General features: G+C 37.8%; 1 protein-coding gene across 1 annotated transcript; it reads right to left on the reverse strand.

Annotated features, from left to right (window-relative positions):
• Positions 1–331: 331 nt before the first annotated feature.
• RFT1 (RFT1 homolog) lies at positions 332–15,033 on the reverse strand. The gene is made up of 13 exons (XM_054838281.1): positions 14,923–15,033; positions 14,722–14,807; positions 14,286–14,402; positions 12,245–12,434; positions 11,555–11,656; positions 10,837–10,971; positions 9,826–9,904; positions 9,495–9,545; positions 8,000–8,130; positions 6,641–6,785; positions 5,641–5,746; positions 4,249–4,498; positions 332–3,367 (listed from the first exon to the last, which is right to left on the reverse strand). The coding sequence occupies exons 1-13, from the start codon at positions 14,983–14,985 to the stop codon at positions 3,203–3,205; spliced, it is 1,620 nt and encodes a 539-aa protein (XP_054694256.1). The 5' UTR covers positions 14,986–15,033; the 3' UTR covers positions 332–3,202.
• Positions 15,034–18,614: the final 3,581 nt, after the last annotated feature.

Genomic DNA, 18,614 nt, shown 5'->3' on the forward strand with positions numbered 1-18,614 from the left:
TCAAGTTTACTCCTGGCCACTTGAACAGTTTTTATCACAGCAGTACAATGATAAACAGCAAAGGAAAACACCTGCTCATTCCAATCCATGCAAACATACATTTTGAAAAAAGTAAAGAGGGAAAAAAGATGACTATAATGATGCCACTTCTTACAAAAATACTAGTCAATATTCTCAATGTGTTTGTTAGGAAATGGTGTATAAGTTTTTAGGTTGATAAATGAATTTATACATAAAAGATCCTAGAAAATCCAACCAAATTTAAGCATCAACTGTACCAAAGAAAAATAACACTCCAATAAGCCTCAACTGGAAGACAAAAAACAAACCATAAGGGAAATAAATTTTATTCAGTTTTATCCTATTACATAACTATTGTATCTTACAGTTGTTTGAATGTCATTCATCCAACTATTAAAAAACCAAAACAAACCACATCAATACGTATGAAATCATAATGTTTTCTCCAAAGAAAAGTTTAATTCTCCTTTGGCTTGAACTAAAGGCTTTCAGAAGAACACTGCAAAACAGCTTCATGAAATTTATAGAGAAGCATCCCATTGTGCCTTTGACAGACTGACAGAACTGTAAACAAAAGGGAAATTTGTTCAAGTTCAATCTCAACTTTGTCCCTGAGCTCGACAGAGTTTGCTTCTTTATAAAGCCATTAACAGCTTTTACATTAAGGATCACACAGATAAGTAAGAAACCAGGAGACAGCTTTGTAGGTCTGTACTTCCTGTCCCTCCTTGCCATTTCCTGCCACAGAAAATAAATTTAAAAAACAAAATCAACACAAAACCCAGCCAACCATCACTGAGCTGCTTACAGATCAAGTTTAAAAGAGGAACGTATCCTTAATTTGCAAATAAGCAACGATTAAGTCACCTTATATGTCTTCCTGATTCGTATGAAATTGCATTTTCACTTGTTCAGATGCAAGAGATATTTATAAGCCTTTCCAATATGAAATCAAAATTATTTTAAAAATTTAACTTCTCTTTAAATACAAACACAGCATTTATGTTAAAAAAGATTTATGTGAATAGACAGTTCGCTATTTGAACAGTGAGATCTCACATCACCCTATTTATGACAATAGCAGCAGAAGTAATATCACTGTACAGCTGGGATGGTAAAACTACACGAGACAGCATGACTTCAAGCTCATTTTGTATGAAAAGTTCTTCGGTCTCAGAAGCACTGTGAGTGCAGGGCTATACAAAATTTCTCATTCCAAATAGTTATTAAAATTCACTGTACAGATTGAGACATTCCCACAGTAAGGTCCCAAAGTCATACAGAAAGAAACAGACCCTAAAGAGTCCATAAGTTCAACTGTCTTGGTTTTTTTTTTTTAATTACAAACAAGGAAAAGAAACTGTTGACATTGACAATTTATAACAAGTTTCAACCCTCTGCAATATATGCAGCTGTACTTCATAACAAACTCTATAACTGATAGGAACGAGAAAAAAGCTGCAAGAAAGCTCAAAAGAGAAAAATTTAAAGAACTACTAAATTTACTTAACAGGACAGAATAACGTAGAGTTTGTTTTATTTTAATAGATATCATAACAACTTCAGAAGAATCAACAAGCCTCTATCTACTGCCTTCCAGCCATGCAGTGGGGACACCACCACTAGCTGAGGAAGTGCACCTTTCTCTCCCACTGTTACTACATTTGGCTTCTCTGTGATAATTTTTCAATCACCAAATATCTCTGGCAGTATTTTCCAAGCAAAAATTACCAGAGTTTAGAAAATGTCTCTAACAGTACCAAACTGAAGACACCGATACCAGAAAGCATTTCACACTGTGAACTATGGTTACCAGGATGAACTCCACAATGCCATTACAGTGAAGTATTTTTTTAAGTGGTCTGAAGATCTGCGGAGTTGCTACATAATTAAACTAAAAGCTTTCGACTGTGCATGTCTGAGCACACATTTTTCATCACTTGACATTTTTTGGTCCATCCAGACACTGCAAAGGGAACACTGATCATTATAAACCTCCCACTTGTGCATTCTGAAATTGCCAAATTCAGATCTTAGATCACCAATAAAATATACCATTAGTCAACCTAAAACAGCAGCCTAACATCTAATTTTACAACTTCCAAATGTCCAAATTTTCAACAATTAAAAAAATATCAATACAAAGGTTAAGATTGAACAAGTAAAAGAACAAGACATGAGGAAAACTGGTTGTAATAAAATGAAGCATTTTCTACCATAATGAAAGTTTCAATATGCATAAATCCTTGAAAGAAGTCTTAACATTCGATTTCACAGACAAGATAAAATCCTTTTATTGAGACAAATTTGTTTCCACTGGCATTTTAAATCTCAGATAAAAACAAACAATGAAGTGAAAGAAAGAAGTTTTGTGATTAAACATCTGGAACTTCAGCCTCAGTGTGACTGTATTTAACACCTCCTGTAAAACTGCTCAAAAACCCTTTTTTCTTCTAGCTAAGGCTCTGGAGTATTTTTGATGAGTTAATCAATACCCTCATAAATAAATGATGTGCTGAATGAAATAACCTTACATAGCTAGCACGGACACATGCTGTGTGTTCCATTAATTTACTTGTAAACGTCAGAACTTTCTGTTCACCGCTTTACACTTCGAAACACTGACAACTCAATCTCTGCCCTGCATTATGTTTACTTCCGTAACAGTTATATTGCTATTGGTCCTGGCTCTAGGGTTTTCTTCAGCTTTTTTTTTAATGCTTTTTTTTGGGGGGTTGTTGGGTTTTTTTGACAGACCACTTATTTTCTAACCAGTTAAGCAGCCCACCATGCCAAACAAGGGCATTCTTAATTACATCTTAAGATAGAAGCCATATGATGCCTTCATATGTATACTCCTCATAGGTAAGAATGGGAGCTCTCTCCGTGAAGTCTGTCAACTAAGTTATGTCAGAAGGGTGTATCTTAGATCTTCATCCATTACCAAAGAGGCTGTTTGAAGAAAACCTTAGAAAAGAATGATGCACAAAGAGAAAATTTCTTTCAGTGTACTGACCAATTTAAAAGATTAATATTCAGTTGGCTACCTTTTACATTGCCACTCCAATATCAATGCTTCTGATAAACACACATGGAAACCTTTTTCCATACAGATCTTATGCAAAAAAAATACAGCCCTTTACTGTAAGCATGTACAAGAACCATTCTGCACACAAGCATTTCATGTTCCTTTCTTCATATACCGGGAGAGGAACTGGCTTCTGACAAAGTGGATCAGCTTTGTCTCTGTGCAGAACATAGTAATGATGGTTGCTGCAAAGCACAGAGCCCCCATGCTGATGTGAATCAGCCTTCCCATCCAACCCTTATCGCAGCAGAAGAATACCTACAACAAAGGAAACAAGCAATTGCAGGAAAACTAGTCAGCACAAAGTAGATTTACTGTCTGGATAAAAATATAAAGGTCCAACACCTCTCTTCACCATGCTAACACTACCATCAAGCTGAGTGCGGTTTTGCCACATACACAATAAATCACCTTTAGTAGCACTTGCTTTGTTAAGAAAATTCTGTCAGCAAAAAATGAGCATTCAGTAGATACCTGGCAAATGTGGAAGTTATTATCTGGCATGCAGAAATATGTTAACTGAGATACTAGGAAACTTTGCTGGTGTTATCATGCAAATCTGCTACATCACAGCAACATATTAGGCTATATTCTAACAAAATCCCACTGGAAATCTCCCATTCCAAAATACAAAGCTCTCCTAAGGCATGAAGGATTTTCAATCTGTCAAATTTTTGTACATGGAAATGCTACCATCTCTGTCTGTGCAATTACCATTCTATAGTCTGAATAAATGTGATAAATGTGCTCTTGGCAATTTTTGTTTCTGTTCTTGTTTCTGTTCTTGTTTCGTTTTTCCTCTATCACTTTTTCATTACAGAATTTTTAATAACACTTTCTTTGTGCTACTGCATAATTTCAATTATTATTAAGAGCTAAGGACATGGATTTACCTACAGACAGCAGAAATGCGTTAGATTTTATTTTACTTGTCAGATACACCTTCTACAGGTGGCAGAGATAACTTTTTATCAAAGATAAAATCTCTTTGATATTATATCTTGCCCTACTCGTAATGCAAGTTCTGCCAGCCCACCCACATAAACCTTTTTTGCTAATGGTATTTCTCTGCTTGTGGACATGAAAGTCATTTGACACTAACTTTCATAGTGAAAGCAAAGTCTGAGAAAGATGCTTACCTCTGAGAAACCAGTGATTACTCCACTTATGATATAAATGAGTACCAAAAATGGTGAGGGAAGTAAGCCTCTCAAAGGTCTGTAAGTGCTTTCTTTGAAGTAATCATAGATATAGTGGATGCTGTGAGCTATTCGAATACCCATGTTAAAGCAGTTGGCAAGGATAAAGCCTATACTGCCATGCCAGTGGGTCAAGAAATAAGAGATGCATAGAAATGTGAAGGACAAGGCCAGCATAACAAAATTGTACCTAAGGAAAAAAAGAAACAATTTAACAATGTATACAGTTACAGTATTTATTTACTAACTTTATCTTGAAGAAACACCACATTTTCTAAAATGAGCAACAGAAATTCTTTTACCATCTTCTAAACGAAGGAGATAATTTTGAGAACCAAGATGTTAATAAAATTTTTTGAAAGAATTAAACCAAACATTGAACAAATTAAACCAAGAACTACATTATGTGAAGGAAATTCTGTATCACTAGTCAGCTATATACTTATTTCAGAAAGTCAAATTTAGTAACAATGATTAGTGATGTAAAAACTTGTGGATTTTTTTGCTATTTTATTTTAGGTACGTATTAAAGAAAAATAATGCTCAAAAGCAAGATGATGCTTTATTTAGTTTCTGCTCCAAATAGTGGCTTTGAAAACAAGTTCACACTTCAAAGGGGTCATGAAAGCAGCCCATGCTAAGTTAAAGCGTACTATGACTGTGGAAAGTAGACCTCATTGTAATTGATTTGGAAAGCCCTTGTACGGGACAGCTGCTACGCAAGCAAAAAAAGCTTGGTGGTAGCACTGGGAAGGCAACCAGGCTTCCAAGTCAGTAACCCAGGAGGATCACAGAATCACTAAATAAACCAGGCTGGAAGGGATCTCAAGAAGTCATCTAGTCCAGCATCCTACTTGAAGTAGATAAACCACTGAATTCAGACCCATGATTTAGATCATTCAGAAGTGTACCTGATACACAGTAACTGTACATGAAAAATTTTAACATTTGCAAAATTTTCATGAGTAAAATGATAGCCTGTCTTAAAACCTCTAACTTAAAGTGCATACCTAGAGAAAACAAGACTTCACATTTAAATTACTTTTCCAGTTAGTGATGTACCAAAAGTTAATTTAATAATCTTATCATTTCTTAATTTCTGACCTTTTTACTCAAACATTTAAACATTTGCTAAAGCTTCTACGTCTAAATCTACATGCAGACACCTGAATAAAAAGTTGGTTTTCAGTGGGGCAGGATATTTTTATGCTGATTTCAAATGCAACAATTTCTTTATAATGTCATTACAAATAAATTTAAGATCAATGTTTCTCAACAAATACAAGCATGTAAAAACCAAAAACTAGTGCTTCCAGGGACACTATTTCCTACCTGTCTACCTCCTCTTTGCACATCAAAGCAAATGTAAAACATTCTGTTACTCCATTGATAGCAAGAAATAGGACATATAAAGAGTAACATCGGAGGAGATCTGGACCTAAAAAACACATCAGAATGGTAATTAGATTATTATTTCTTTTATAAAACCACATTGTTTTTACACTCACTGATAGTAAGAGATAAAAGTTGTAATTTTATCACTAAAGTTGGAAACTTAAGGTCAACAACTTTCCTGTCTAGAAATCTTGACAAAACTACAAATAAACAAGGCAAAAAAACCCAAAAATAAAACCCAAACCACCCCAGAATAGCATTTATTGTAGTAACAGAAAAGATATCCATCATAAAAAAGGTATTTTATTCAAAGGGATTTCCTAATTAAAAATTAACATTTATCATAACCCAAATCTTCTATTGTACAGAAATTTGTAGAAATTAATCCAACAGTCATGAGGTACTAAAAGCAATAAAATTTATGTTTTGAACACAACAGTAAGAAAAACAGAAAGACTGTTCAATACATTCAAAACTGTGCTAGATAAAAAACTGCAATCGGATTTTTATGGGTCAGAGATAATATATATACATAACTTCAAAATTCTTCATTCACACCTTAATTTTTTTTCTTGTCCTTTCGAAATAACAGCACTGGGAAAAAAAATCCCATGCTTTTTAGTGTGCATTCCTGAATATTCCTTCTTGATGGCATCATGGAGTAGTCAAACAATCCTTTAAAATGTTTCTCTCTAATGATGTGAAATAGCAGGAAGCTAGAGCCCCAAGCCTGATCATACTTATTTAGAGCTCCTCAGTATATTTTATTTTCAAAGTATTGTAACAAAGGCATCAGTTCTGGATTCAGCCAAGCTAAGTCACTGATTTCAATAGGAGTTTACAAAAAAAAATTTCTGCTGATTTACCCAAGAATTCATAATAGCTGCAGTTTCTCTTTTTAAAGAATGGTTTCTTTGCCAGCTCTGTAAATCTTTACCTGTTCCAGAACTGAGCATTGAGCCCCCATAAATATCCAGAGCCAGCTGTGAATAGGCATAGCCAAAAACCGTGATGGTAAGGCCGATCAGAAGCACAAGTTTCAACAGCAATTCTAATACATTTGCAGCCATAGCAACATCATCCTGAAAAAAAGTAGTCGATTACATGAATGAGAATTAATAGTTGTTTTCATGCAGAAAAGCTACTTGACAGAAAAAAAATCAGTTTGCACAGTGTAAAAAGGTGTGAAACTTATCCTTTGTTACTGAATTATCCATGCACATGGTCTTAACTTCCAACAATGTTTAGACACTTATTATTCTATTTTATGTTTTACTCATTACAAATTCTACACAAATATTAGCCATGAACACGTCTGTTCAAGCAAACATGCGAACAGCACTTGCACCTGTTTAACAGTTGGTAAATGGCAAAGAAGAGCACGGCATCTGCCAAAGGCCACAGTCTGAGTCAGGGGGAGGGTCAGATTTTTATTGCTGCATGAGACTACAGGATTTGCCACACCAGAACAAGCAACTTGTCAGTTCTACTACCTCGTTACAAGAAGAATTCTTGTAATGTGATGTAATTTCACATACGGTGAAAACTCATAACCATTTTGCCAGTTTTATATATATATCAGGTACATTACATATACACACACCTTCCTTCGCCCACCAATGACCTGAAGCATGGGATTTGCTTAACAGCATGCCACGGTGCAAGCAGCAGGATTGCTACAAAAAGTTGTCATAGTAGAAGACAAAAGCCCAGGCTGATCGTGACCAATCCAGAATTTCTTACCTAGAGCATGCATGAATATCACTCTGTGGAACAAAGCTCTTGTTTGTTTAGCCACTGACACTCCACATACAATTTAAAAGCTCAAGAAAAACACAATTCTTTTCTTCCCAAAACTGCACTCTTTTGAAACAATACTGTTTAATACTGAATAGCAACTTATATTTTAAAGGAAGTCAAATATTTTCAGACAGCATTTATTTGCTAGAAACAGCATGCTTTCATGATTTAAATAATTGCCTAAATATATCTGGAAATACACAGTACACTAGATTCATGTCACACTGTTTGGAGCGGATGCTGTTAACTTCAGTTATAATGCAAGGCAGTATTATGCCACTGAATATCTTAATTTCTATTTCATTAGCATTTTACCTATTTTCTCTTTGGTCCAGCCTCACTCGACATTTTTGTTCTCCACTTCAACTTTTCAATTTTAACAGCCTTTATACTCAAATTTAAACACACATTTCTGTCAGTCACACTTCTGCGATGCAACTAATCTGTAACAAAAATATCAAGCATTTGACATGTAATTAAACCAAAATAAACATACCTGCTTCTGATCCTTTACATTCTTCCCTCTTTCCAACACTTTAGCAAAAAAGACATAAAAACTCTCCTCAATAGGCAAAAAGATAAACCTGGCCACCAGTGAACCAAGATTATTCACGATATCGTATACACCTTTAAAAAAAACCAAAAAACATAGCAGCAACTTGTCATTTTTTAGACACATTTTAATTCCAAGTCTTTAACAACGACATGGATTCTTATTTAACATTTCCACTGAACAAAGACAAAATAAGCGGAACTTAGTGCAACACTAAAGCAGCATTCCCTAAAAATTCTGAAAGTCACAGCAATCACAGTTCAAAATTACAAGGCTTGCTTATAGGTGGCAAAGCTAGGACAAGAGGATCAACTACAGAGATGTGAATCTAGTAACAGCACCAAGCCACATTTAAAATTCTCACTGTAGAGGAAGTTAAAAGATCCTGATGAATTTCACTGAATGAGAACAGGAATGTAAGGATTTACTGACACAGGAGAAAAGAAAGAGATCTATTTTTAGTGTAAGGTTTTTCTTTCTTTTTACTTTCACTGAAGTGGAAGAGCAATCCTACATGACATTTTACCAGCACTTCCATCCTCAGCAAGATACTGCTCCAAACCTAAGACACCTATGGAGTGTCTGTACACAGAGTACAGTCATTGAAAGTGTATGAAGTCAGGCATACAGATAAGTGTTTTACATGTTCACAGTGATATAACAGAATACAGTTCTGGCTGATATCATAGGACTTGGAACGAATGTTTCTCAACATTATGAGAGTACAGGCATTTTTGTACTCATTGCTTTTTTAAAGACCTTTCAAGTAAGGGGCAGCTCAATTGTTCTGCAGGGGAGGAAGATCAGAAGCAGCTGCAGTTACTGGTGGCAAGCACATACACTCAGTATTTATGGGGGAACATACTACTGCCAGCAATTAAAAGTAATTCAAACTAGCCAAGAAACTTCTAACAGTGGGCCAACAATTGCAGTCTATTTTCCTTCCCCAAGGTGCCGCCAACTCAGTCATCTGAACGGGTACTGCCATACATTACTCTGTAACCACACTGAATTCTTTTACAGAACATAATTCAGATTTGAGATGCAATGCTACAAACAATGATGGTTTTGCTGTAACAGCTAACAGATTCAAAAGGAAGACAGAAAACAGCAGGAAAACAGAATTACAAAAACTGCAGACAGACAACTTTAACGCACCTGATACCAATGAAGTTTAAAAAAACCCCACCAAGATACATGGTATCACATATCCAATTGGAAAGTTTTGATCCAAAGAAAAAATAAAATTAAAATCCAGGATCTTAAATTCTTTTCTATATCTGTATCATTCTCTGAAAAGTATCTCAAAGTCACAAAGGCTTTGAAATCATCTCAGATTTTCAAGTTATCTTCCAATACTTTAAGTCATTTTCAGATCCACCTGAAGAGCAGTGACTAAGAAAACTGTGTCACCATTCCACAAAACCATCACACTTACCCTGATCTCCAAAATTTAACACGTTCAAAAAAGTCATCACATATCGTTCACCTGTAAGTTCAAAATAAAGAACTTCAGAAAAAGTCCTTAAATTTTTCCCAATACTTGTTCAGGCACTTCCAAGGTTTAGTATTCAAGAGACAAAGTCAAACAGGACAGCACTTAGTACAGAATACCCTCAAACACTTCATTCGGGTTGGTAACATCTGCTGGCAACAACCTCTGAAAGTCACATGCCCACACTCCCCCCCCAGCTTTCTCAAGCTTTAAGTCAATTTGGTAAATAGTACTCACTGGCCTTTCTCCATCACAACTATGCATCGAGCCTCACCTTCTGTCAAAATTTGTTTCAAGAACGATTGTTTGAAGAAACTCCAAGTCAACCGTGCTTCCTTCCAGTTAACAAAGGTCTGCATAAAAAAGTAGTATTTAATGTAACAAACATGATTGAAACTACAGAGTAGAAATAGAAAATACAAAGCCAGTACAGTACAGTACTCCAGCTTTAACTGTACTGATGAGGAAAACCCATGATGTCACAGCTATTAACAACTAATCTAAAATATTGCTCAATTCAAGCACCAATTATCACTCTGATCTGGCAAACACTTTTTTCCTTGCCCAAATTTACTGCTGTTGCAGATGAAGTACCCAAACAAGCTTTTTACAGAAAATACTATTCAAAGTTAGACACTGGTGAAAAAAAAAAAAAAAAACATATGCTGTTTTGGCATGCCAACATAACCTTCTCCTTCACTGTAGATATAAATTGTTTACTGCTCTTCAAACTGTCCCCACAAGTCTTGCAACCAAGAATGGCCTTTACCTTTTCTAACCGCAAATCTTTTTCAAAATGTCTTCTTCCTCACTGTGTCTTTTAATTTCTTTCTTGCCTCATTTTCTTTTGAGATCACATCAGAGATATTTGAGTATCTGTAGGATGCTGTGTACCACCATGTTCATATCGTGGAAAAGTATGAGTACCAAAATATGTGGTAAAACGATTTTGGTTTCTATCCTGCCTCAGATCCAACAATAGCTGGTAATTCCCCTGCACACCGCAATGTTCTATCTCCAGTTAATGGTTTGTGCAAAGATACTAAAAGATAAGCCAGCAACAAGCCCATAACAGAGAGGTCAAGTTTCATAACCTTTTTTGACAAGGATTTTTTTGATACAAACCACAAACAGAATTTGTATGTAATTTTTTTTAACCAGTCATTTCTTCTACAGTGCAATGATATCCTCAAAATCACTCAATTAACTCCACTATCTCAAACTAATTTTCATAGCACTCTCAAGAAAAGAAACTTAAAATCAAGAAATGAACTGTGTAACCTACCTCATCTTCCACCAAGTTAGGCAGCAGTGCTTTCATTCTAGTAATGGGAAATGACTTCTTTGTTGCTTCAGGAGACCCCAAAAACATCACAAAGTAAATTACATAGCACATTACCAGAACACTGACATATAAAAGCTGGAAAGATAAGGAAGAAAAAAAACCACCACTGATATAAAATAAACTTACGAATGCAGAATTACATGCTAGAGTTCCAAATTCAGTGAGAAGAAAATGTAATAAGTAGTCCTTATTCCTGTCAAATACTAAACTAGGTAAAGATTTTATTTAACACCTCTCAAGAACGCTGTTGATTTTTTTTTTTTTTTTTAGATCTGTAGGTTACCATAACCATTTGGTAACTTTTACGTTCAATTCAGCATTTTTAGAATGATTATTTAAAGTCCAATTATAAAGCAATTATTCAGTCAAAAATTAAGCTGATAGAGTAGCTACTGTCTACATACAGTATAACATAACCTTATTAGCAAACGTGCCTTCACAGACAGAAAAGATGCTTTTCTTGTACCTCCATTTAACTGCTCGAGGTCAAAGTGCCAAGTCAATAAAGAGTATCAGGAGAATACTAAACACAAATACTAAATCTTAAACCTCCCAGGAGCATTTTCTCCCACCTCCCCAAAGCAGGCTGAATGTCAAAGGCAAATAAAAATTCAGCTGAATCAAGAATTTATAGAAAAAGAGAACACAGGAAACTTACCTGAGCCAAGGAAAAAATGTAGAGGCCCCACTGAGGATAAAGGACCACTAAAATAACCGTCAAAATGCATTTTGACACTACTGAAAGGCTTTCAGCAATTACCTTTAAGAAAGAGAAAATAGAGAAGGTTTACTTTCTGCCAAGAAACTTAAAACACCTTAGTTTCACACACAGAATTTATGTAGGAATATAAAACTTTCAAAGTCAGTGTGGCTTTATCACAGAGTTTCTTTCTGCTGAGCTGGCCAGCTGAGATTGTAATTTCTCTGAAAATTTTCTATTCCTGCATTTCACAATTCCTCCGTTGCACTTTCCCAGTCCTTTGCACAGGACATAAGGGAGAAAATTTTGCTTGAGACAATCTTATGTTTTCAATTGTTGCATCTTACAATTTCATACCAACCATCAACTGAAATGCAAAATTGTCAAAGCGGTGTTCCTCTCCCTTTAACTAAAACTCATTAAGTATTTAATGATCATTAAGGTGATAATTTCTAAATAAACCAATTTTCTTGCTTTAACAGGTACAAATTCATATCTATGTCACAACTATGTCATACAGTACTAAACAGTACACACAGGGGTTTTTTATATGCTTGAATATTCAAAGGTCTAGTTCAGTAATCAGTTCTTTTCAAGAGAGAACGATAATCCCCCCTCACACGCATACACCCCATGTACTTTACTAACCTTAAGTCTCACAAACAAATGAGCTTGTGCTAAAACCCAGAACGGTTCTCCCAGAAGTTCAATAATTGCAGAAAGACCAAATGCCACTACACCAGCCTGATAATGAGGAACCACAGAAGGATCAGGTACTTCAAGCAAGTGTAGCCAGACTAAGCCCAAGCAAATAGACCAAAAAACACCAAGAGGGACTCTAAAAAGTTAACACAAAAAACCAATCAATAGAAATGTTACTTAAGCAAAAAAAAAAAAAATTAGATTGAAATTTCACATATTGCCATAATGATTAAAAAAAAGAGCCCTGAGGAATTAATTTCTATTGTTACAATACCAAGAATACTTTTTTTTGTAATGAAGATTTTTTAAGGCATTCTTTGGAAACACACAGAAAACGTTTTTCTGACTTGTCTATTTTCTACTCAAGGACCTAACATAAGGTAAACTACCTGCATTTCTTATTCCCTAGGACCAAACAATTCTGATCCCATACCAGCCTGCAGAATACTGCAAACCCCTCACTGCTGCAATTTTTATAGCCTATGGTTACCAGGCATTTGGCAGACAAGCTTTGTTGGATCTTGCTGTAACAGATAAAGATGCCACCACTCTAACTGCTAGTCTCACTCTTCCAGACATCACTGGTTCTCCAGAGAGCAACAGCAGAGTGAGCAGAAGAAAATGCATGCCTGCACCTCAGGAATGCCAGTTCACAATGCTCTACGGTAGCTCAGAGCCACTTTGATTTTGATTGTAGCTAAAAAGCCAACCTAGGCACAGGAGTGCAGACGTGTATTACCTTCTGTTGACACTGCTTCAGGAACACGAAGCTTCTGGCAGAGTGCAGGAAGTTTTACATCATTTCAGCAGGATCTATTTGACCCTCTCATTATCAGATCCCTAAGGTATTTGACATCAAGCTCCTAAGGTGTATTTCAGATCCTTCAAGAAAGTTAATCTTCATTTTAAGTTATGCTTCTCTACAAGGAAAAATTTAAAAAGAAAGAGGTGCACACAGTCGTTAACTCTATCGTTTAATGCCCACTTGAAATGTCATCGAATAGCAAAAAACTGATTATAATACAGCAAAGAAAGCAGATCTATTACATTTAAACTACTAGTAATAAACCTATCCTTGAAAGGAATAATCCATCTTTATATCTGGGTGCAGATAACCACGCACAACCCCCCTTTGCTGGGCCAGATCTAATTAACAGCTGTGCAGTTCCAGGGAAAGTCAGTAGGGTGCCCCAACAGAAGAACAGGTGCCCCTACTTTGTTGTGCAGGAGTAGTTTCCCACTGTATCACACAGGTAAACTTACTTGCCAACCCACCTAACTGTGGCTGCACAGCTGCTAGATCTGACAGAGGGGAAGGAGCAGAGGTGTGTCCAGGAACCAGAAGGGAAAAAACAAGTCATAAAATCCACTTAGTTACAATGTGCAATTATAGTCTCTGGCTGTAGCTTTGTACAGACTTTAAGCTGTCCACTTTCTACTATGAAAGGCACTGCAGTTGAAAGTAGTCCTACTTCCTGTTGCTTAATTCCAGCCCTTTCTTTCACCCTTTCACATCCCTCTTATCCAACATAAACGTTTATGTTACCATGCCATTAAACTGCATCAGTGCTCAAGACTTTGAAAAAAGTTAGTTTGAGGGGAAAAAAAAAATCTAAAGCAGCTTCACAAATGCATATCAAGTAATAAAAGAGCAAGACTGAGCAGGCAGAAGAAGAAAAAATAAAGGACTACTTATTTGTGCAACAGGGTTATCCTTTAACAGGTACAACATAAATGAAACTCCAGGCTAAACGACAGAACAAATGGCTCCTGCTAACACCTTTGTCAATGTGCTTCCCCTTGTGCTCCAAAAACAGATCAAGTCCATAAACGCTTCATGCATCAATCCTGCAACATGACTGAGGCTACAACATGCTCAATGCTGAAATAATTACCTCAGTAAATAAATATTTACTCTCATTTTGTGAGCTCTCAGACAAGAATTAGAAATGAATTCTAAAGTAGTAAATTTTTAAAGGTATCTTACGTCAGCCACAGTAGATTAATTGTTTTGGTCCAGTTTCGCTTTGTACTTCCACTCAAACAAGCTCTGCGAAATGCCTCTCTGGCTAGGAAGACAACTGTTGAATACAGTAGAGTTAGCCTAAAGGGGGGGGGGGGGGGGCGGAAAAAAGGAGAGAAATTATTTCTCTACATATTACTTCCGAAATTACTTCATATTACTTGCCTCTGTTTCAGGCCAAAAAAATAAACTCGGAGACATTCAACGATTAAACACTGTAAAATACTTAACAGTAAATTAAACAGGGTTATGAAAAGCGTTATTAACGACACACCCTACGGGCCACAAACCCGGAGATCCTGCGCCAAACACGAACACTTGTGAGAAGCCCCATCACGGCGGGAGCCCTTTTCCTTCCTCGGGAAGCCCCACGCGTGTCGGGCTTCAGCCGCCTCCTCACCTCACGTTGACCACGCCGATCAGCTCTCTGGAGAGGTAGCGCAGAGTGAACGCGTTCAGCCCGAAGGTGACCACCCGGAACAGCACCTGTGAAGGAAGCCGCACGGGAAAAACCTGCGGGCCGAGCGAGGCTGAAGCGGCTCCCGCCAGGCACCGCTGAGGACGAGGAGGAGGAGGGAGACGGCCCGGGGCGGCCCCGCACCTGCAGCAAAGCGCTGGAGGAGGCCAGCCGGGTGGTCTGGCTGAGCGTCTCCTGCGCGGCCATCGGCCCCCGCTCTGCCCCGCCGGGAGGAAATGGCGCCGTCGCGCCGCGATGCCGTCAGGCGGGGCGGTGCCCAGCGCGGCCGGGACCGGCCCGGCCTCCGGGCGGAGAGCGGGCACGAGACCCGCTGGCAAGGGGCCGTGACGTGCTGCTCAGCCCGCTGTTCTTAACCTAACAGCAGGAACGTGCCCATTTTAGTACTGCTTTTGACATAAATGGTTAACTGACAAAATAACTGGGCACTCCAGGCGGCTCAGATGCTAAAACTACCGTTCGGCGCCAGCTTTCTGCTTGGCGAGCAGGTATTCCACCAAAACAACCCCCAAAACTGCACACTGGCTTTTGAGAAGAGATACCATGTTAAATAGCATTTTCCGACAAGTGCTATTTTCCAGAGATTTCTGGAAAGGGTGCAAGTTTCACCAATTCCTTTTTGAGCTGAGGGCAAACACACCAGTCCTTCCCCGACCTAAGGGGAAAGATGACCACACCTGAGGTAAAACACCCTCGCTGCAGGAAGAAGAAAGCATCTCCTCACTTCATTCCGGGTTAAACAAACAAACAAACACCCCGAACAAAAAACCTTCAAATCGCAAAAATGCTAATTAATTGTAACAGACTTAATTTAATAATACACTGACTGGAAGTCTTCCAAACAGATAAGACTTTAGAAACAGTAGTTCCAGACTATTTCGGATTATTATTTAAGCAGCAATATACAAAGAGATTGTATCTTTCTATGTTACAGAACGTTCCCTTGAAAAGCATGGTGCTTCCAGCTCAAAAGTCACGTTTTTCTTAGCAATGCTACAACTGGAACAAAAACTTCTCATGTCTAATAGCAGCTGTTAAAAAGTGTTTTCAGAGTGGGGGGGAAAGTACCTGAGCCCTGCTTGATTTCCACTTCTTAATGACAGAGTATGAACAGCAAGTTTTAAATCAGGATCTGAAGAGAAGCTAGATAGCCAACCACAATTCTTCAAGGTCATGCAAAGAAGCCGTCTCTCCAGCAATTTTGTCTTCTGCATGAAACCCCCTCCTCCTCCTCGGCATTACACCCACCCACCTTATTCTTTACATGTTCAAAGGTTTTCAGACTTCGTCCTTCGGTCATTTTTCCTGATAACATGCTTTAAGCAATCGGGAAGTGATGTATAGATGTGGATGTACATGGCAGAGGAGTATATCCTATGAAATCTTTTAAGTGTGATACTAATATTAGGAACACCTAACTTGTAAAAACCTAACAAAAAGAGAATATTACCCCACTGAAAGATGGGGATAGAGAGAAGCAGCTAATCTGTGCTGGGTAATTGCAGAGACAGGAAGGCATTGCAGAGATTTTGGGTTGTAGAAGAGTGTTCAGCTAGAGGGGAGGAAACATTGCTGCCTCCCCTCTCCTTCTGGCAGTTTTCCAGTTCTCACATGGAAAAGGCAATTAAAAATATTGTCCTAATTCAGGCTCTGGGCTTTTCTTAGTGGCAGTAACATCAAAAGACTTCAAGAATGTTACCGTTTGTGCCGATGTTAATGGAGTGGTTGAACTGTGGGGATTAAAACCCATCACAAATTACCAGATATGCTGCACAGGGAAACAAAAATGCAGTTGAGGAGTGTAAAGCATGCAGCATCTACCAACACTCCAGTAAGGGTTCATGTTATTCTCTCTATATATACACAAACATTTTCATGACAAGAGCAGGGAACATGAAGGAATAAACCAGGAGAAATCAGCATACTACCTGGAGGCAATAGTCCAACCTTGTCAGGCATCTGCCGTGGGCAACAGTAAAGTGACAACTAGTGATGATTTGTTGAACGGTTTGGCTTGTCACCTCATAAAGCTGAAACAGAAACAGCTGCAAAGCATGGGGAGGTAGGAAAAGAAGAGAAACAACTGTAACTTCAACTGTTTTTAACAGGAACCAGCTTTGGCACTTAAACGCTTTCGGCATTAATGCATCTAAGCCACTAGATGGCAAACGGCCTTTGAGGCAGCCAGCAGCAGGACACACTGGTCAGTCGCACGCTTGAGGTTAGCCTGAAAGTATTTTAACTGCAGTAGCATCTTTCAGATTCTACTGCAGGTTATGTCTGAACAATAGTTAGAATAGGCCAAGTCATAATAGTGATGTGGCACAACACAAGTCAAAACCAGAGCAACAGCAGTATTTCAAACTTACAAATTGACCTATTGGCTAACTTGATTTTATTCAGAACCATGTGTGAGCAGGCTTAACAACTGAGTTGACAGAAAAATGCCTTTTTTTTTTTTTTAACATAATTTGAGAATAGGTATAACATAATTTGAAAATGGGTATAACTTAAAGGAAGAGAAGTTACTGAAATGGTATACAGTGTCAAGAAAGCTTCACGAGAATACGCAGTCAAAACAATTGCTCTGCAATTGTCTCCCACAGCAGTCAATGCCCACTTAGAGCATTCCTGCGTCCTCTCACAACATCATATACCCCCTTTTGGTTGTCCTTAGGCAACTGTTTGTGGCAGCATACTCTAAAATAGTTCAGATTCCTTAACAGCAAAGGAGGTAAGATAAACTAACTACTACAAAGGTCTTTACTTCCAGAGTTAGGCTGCATCTGGAACTAAAACTAGGCTGGATGCTCCTCCAGCACAGAACACACACTGCTTGGCTCAGGACAATGGGATAAACCGCTGTTACTATTGGAGGTATGTAGAACCTCTGCAGCAAAGAGAACCTCTTCGATCTACTCCAAAGTTGAACTAGTCCAAAAAGACCAGACAGTTGCATATACAGACTTTAGAATGAGTTGGGATTGTTCCTTCAGACTTTGAAAATGAAGAATCTTAGTGTTTAATGGTGCTCAGTAGCTGTGTTCCACTTGAGAGAACTGTATTTCATTACCCAATTAATAAGGTATTTCAAGAGGAAAGGTGGACTTTGACTTCAAATTACAACCTTTATATAAATTGATAGCAGTCCAGAAAATTTAAAACCTTTTAAGAGCAGTCAGAGACCTTCCATAACATCACTTCCTCAGAAGGGAAATCATCTTCAGCTAAAATATTATAGCTAATTTCCTTAGGGACAAAAAATCCCAAATTAATGACAAACTGAGAGTGGGAAGCAGGAATCGATTAAACCAGCGGTGAGACCTTGAAACAAGCCTCATCAGCTGCAACTTCTCATCAGTTCTAAAACAAAGATCTCATTGCAGAACCAAAATCATATCCAGTATAAAGGATCAACAGCAAATTTGCATTTTTTTAACCCAAATAAATACTGCATTTTATAGTTATTACTGTATATTAATATCCTCATTTTATTTGTGGGTTTCTTTTCCCTTAAAGGTCCATTGAGGAATCAAGTTAGAAAACCAACTGTGCTATGAAATCATAGGCAAAGTTCTCTGCTGCTGCCTGATAACTCCTAGAATAGTGCATGATGTAACACAAAATGACAGACTAGGCTGTGAGCTAAAGACTCTAGATTTCTGCAGCTGCTGAAGCTTTACAGTCAGGACCAATTTTAGAAACGAGCAAAACAAATATTCAAAAACCCTGGTGCTGGCTGAGCAGCCTTCCCCCTCAATGGCATCCTGTCCAGTTGATTCACTGCACAGAGACCAGGCAAGATCCCTGACACCCAC

This window comes from Grus americana, chromosome 11 (assembly GCF_028858705.1).
Source record: "Grus americana isolate bGruAme1 chromosome 11, bGruAme1.mat, whole genome shotgun sequence".
Lineage (NCBI taxonomy): Eukaryota > Metazoa > Chordata > Aves > Gruiformes > Gruidae > Grus > Grus americana.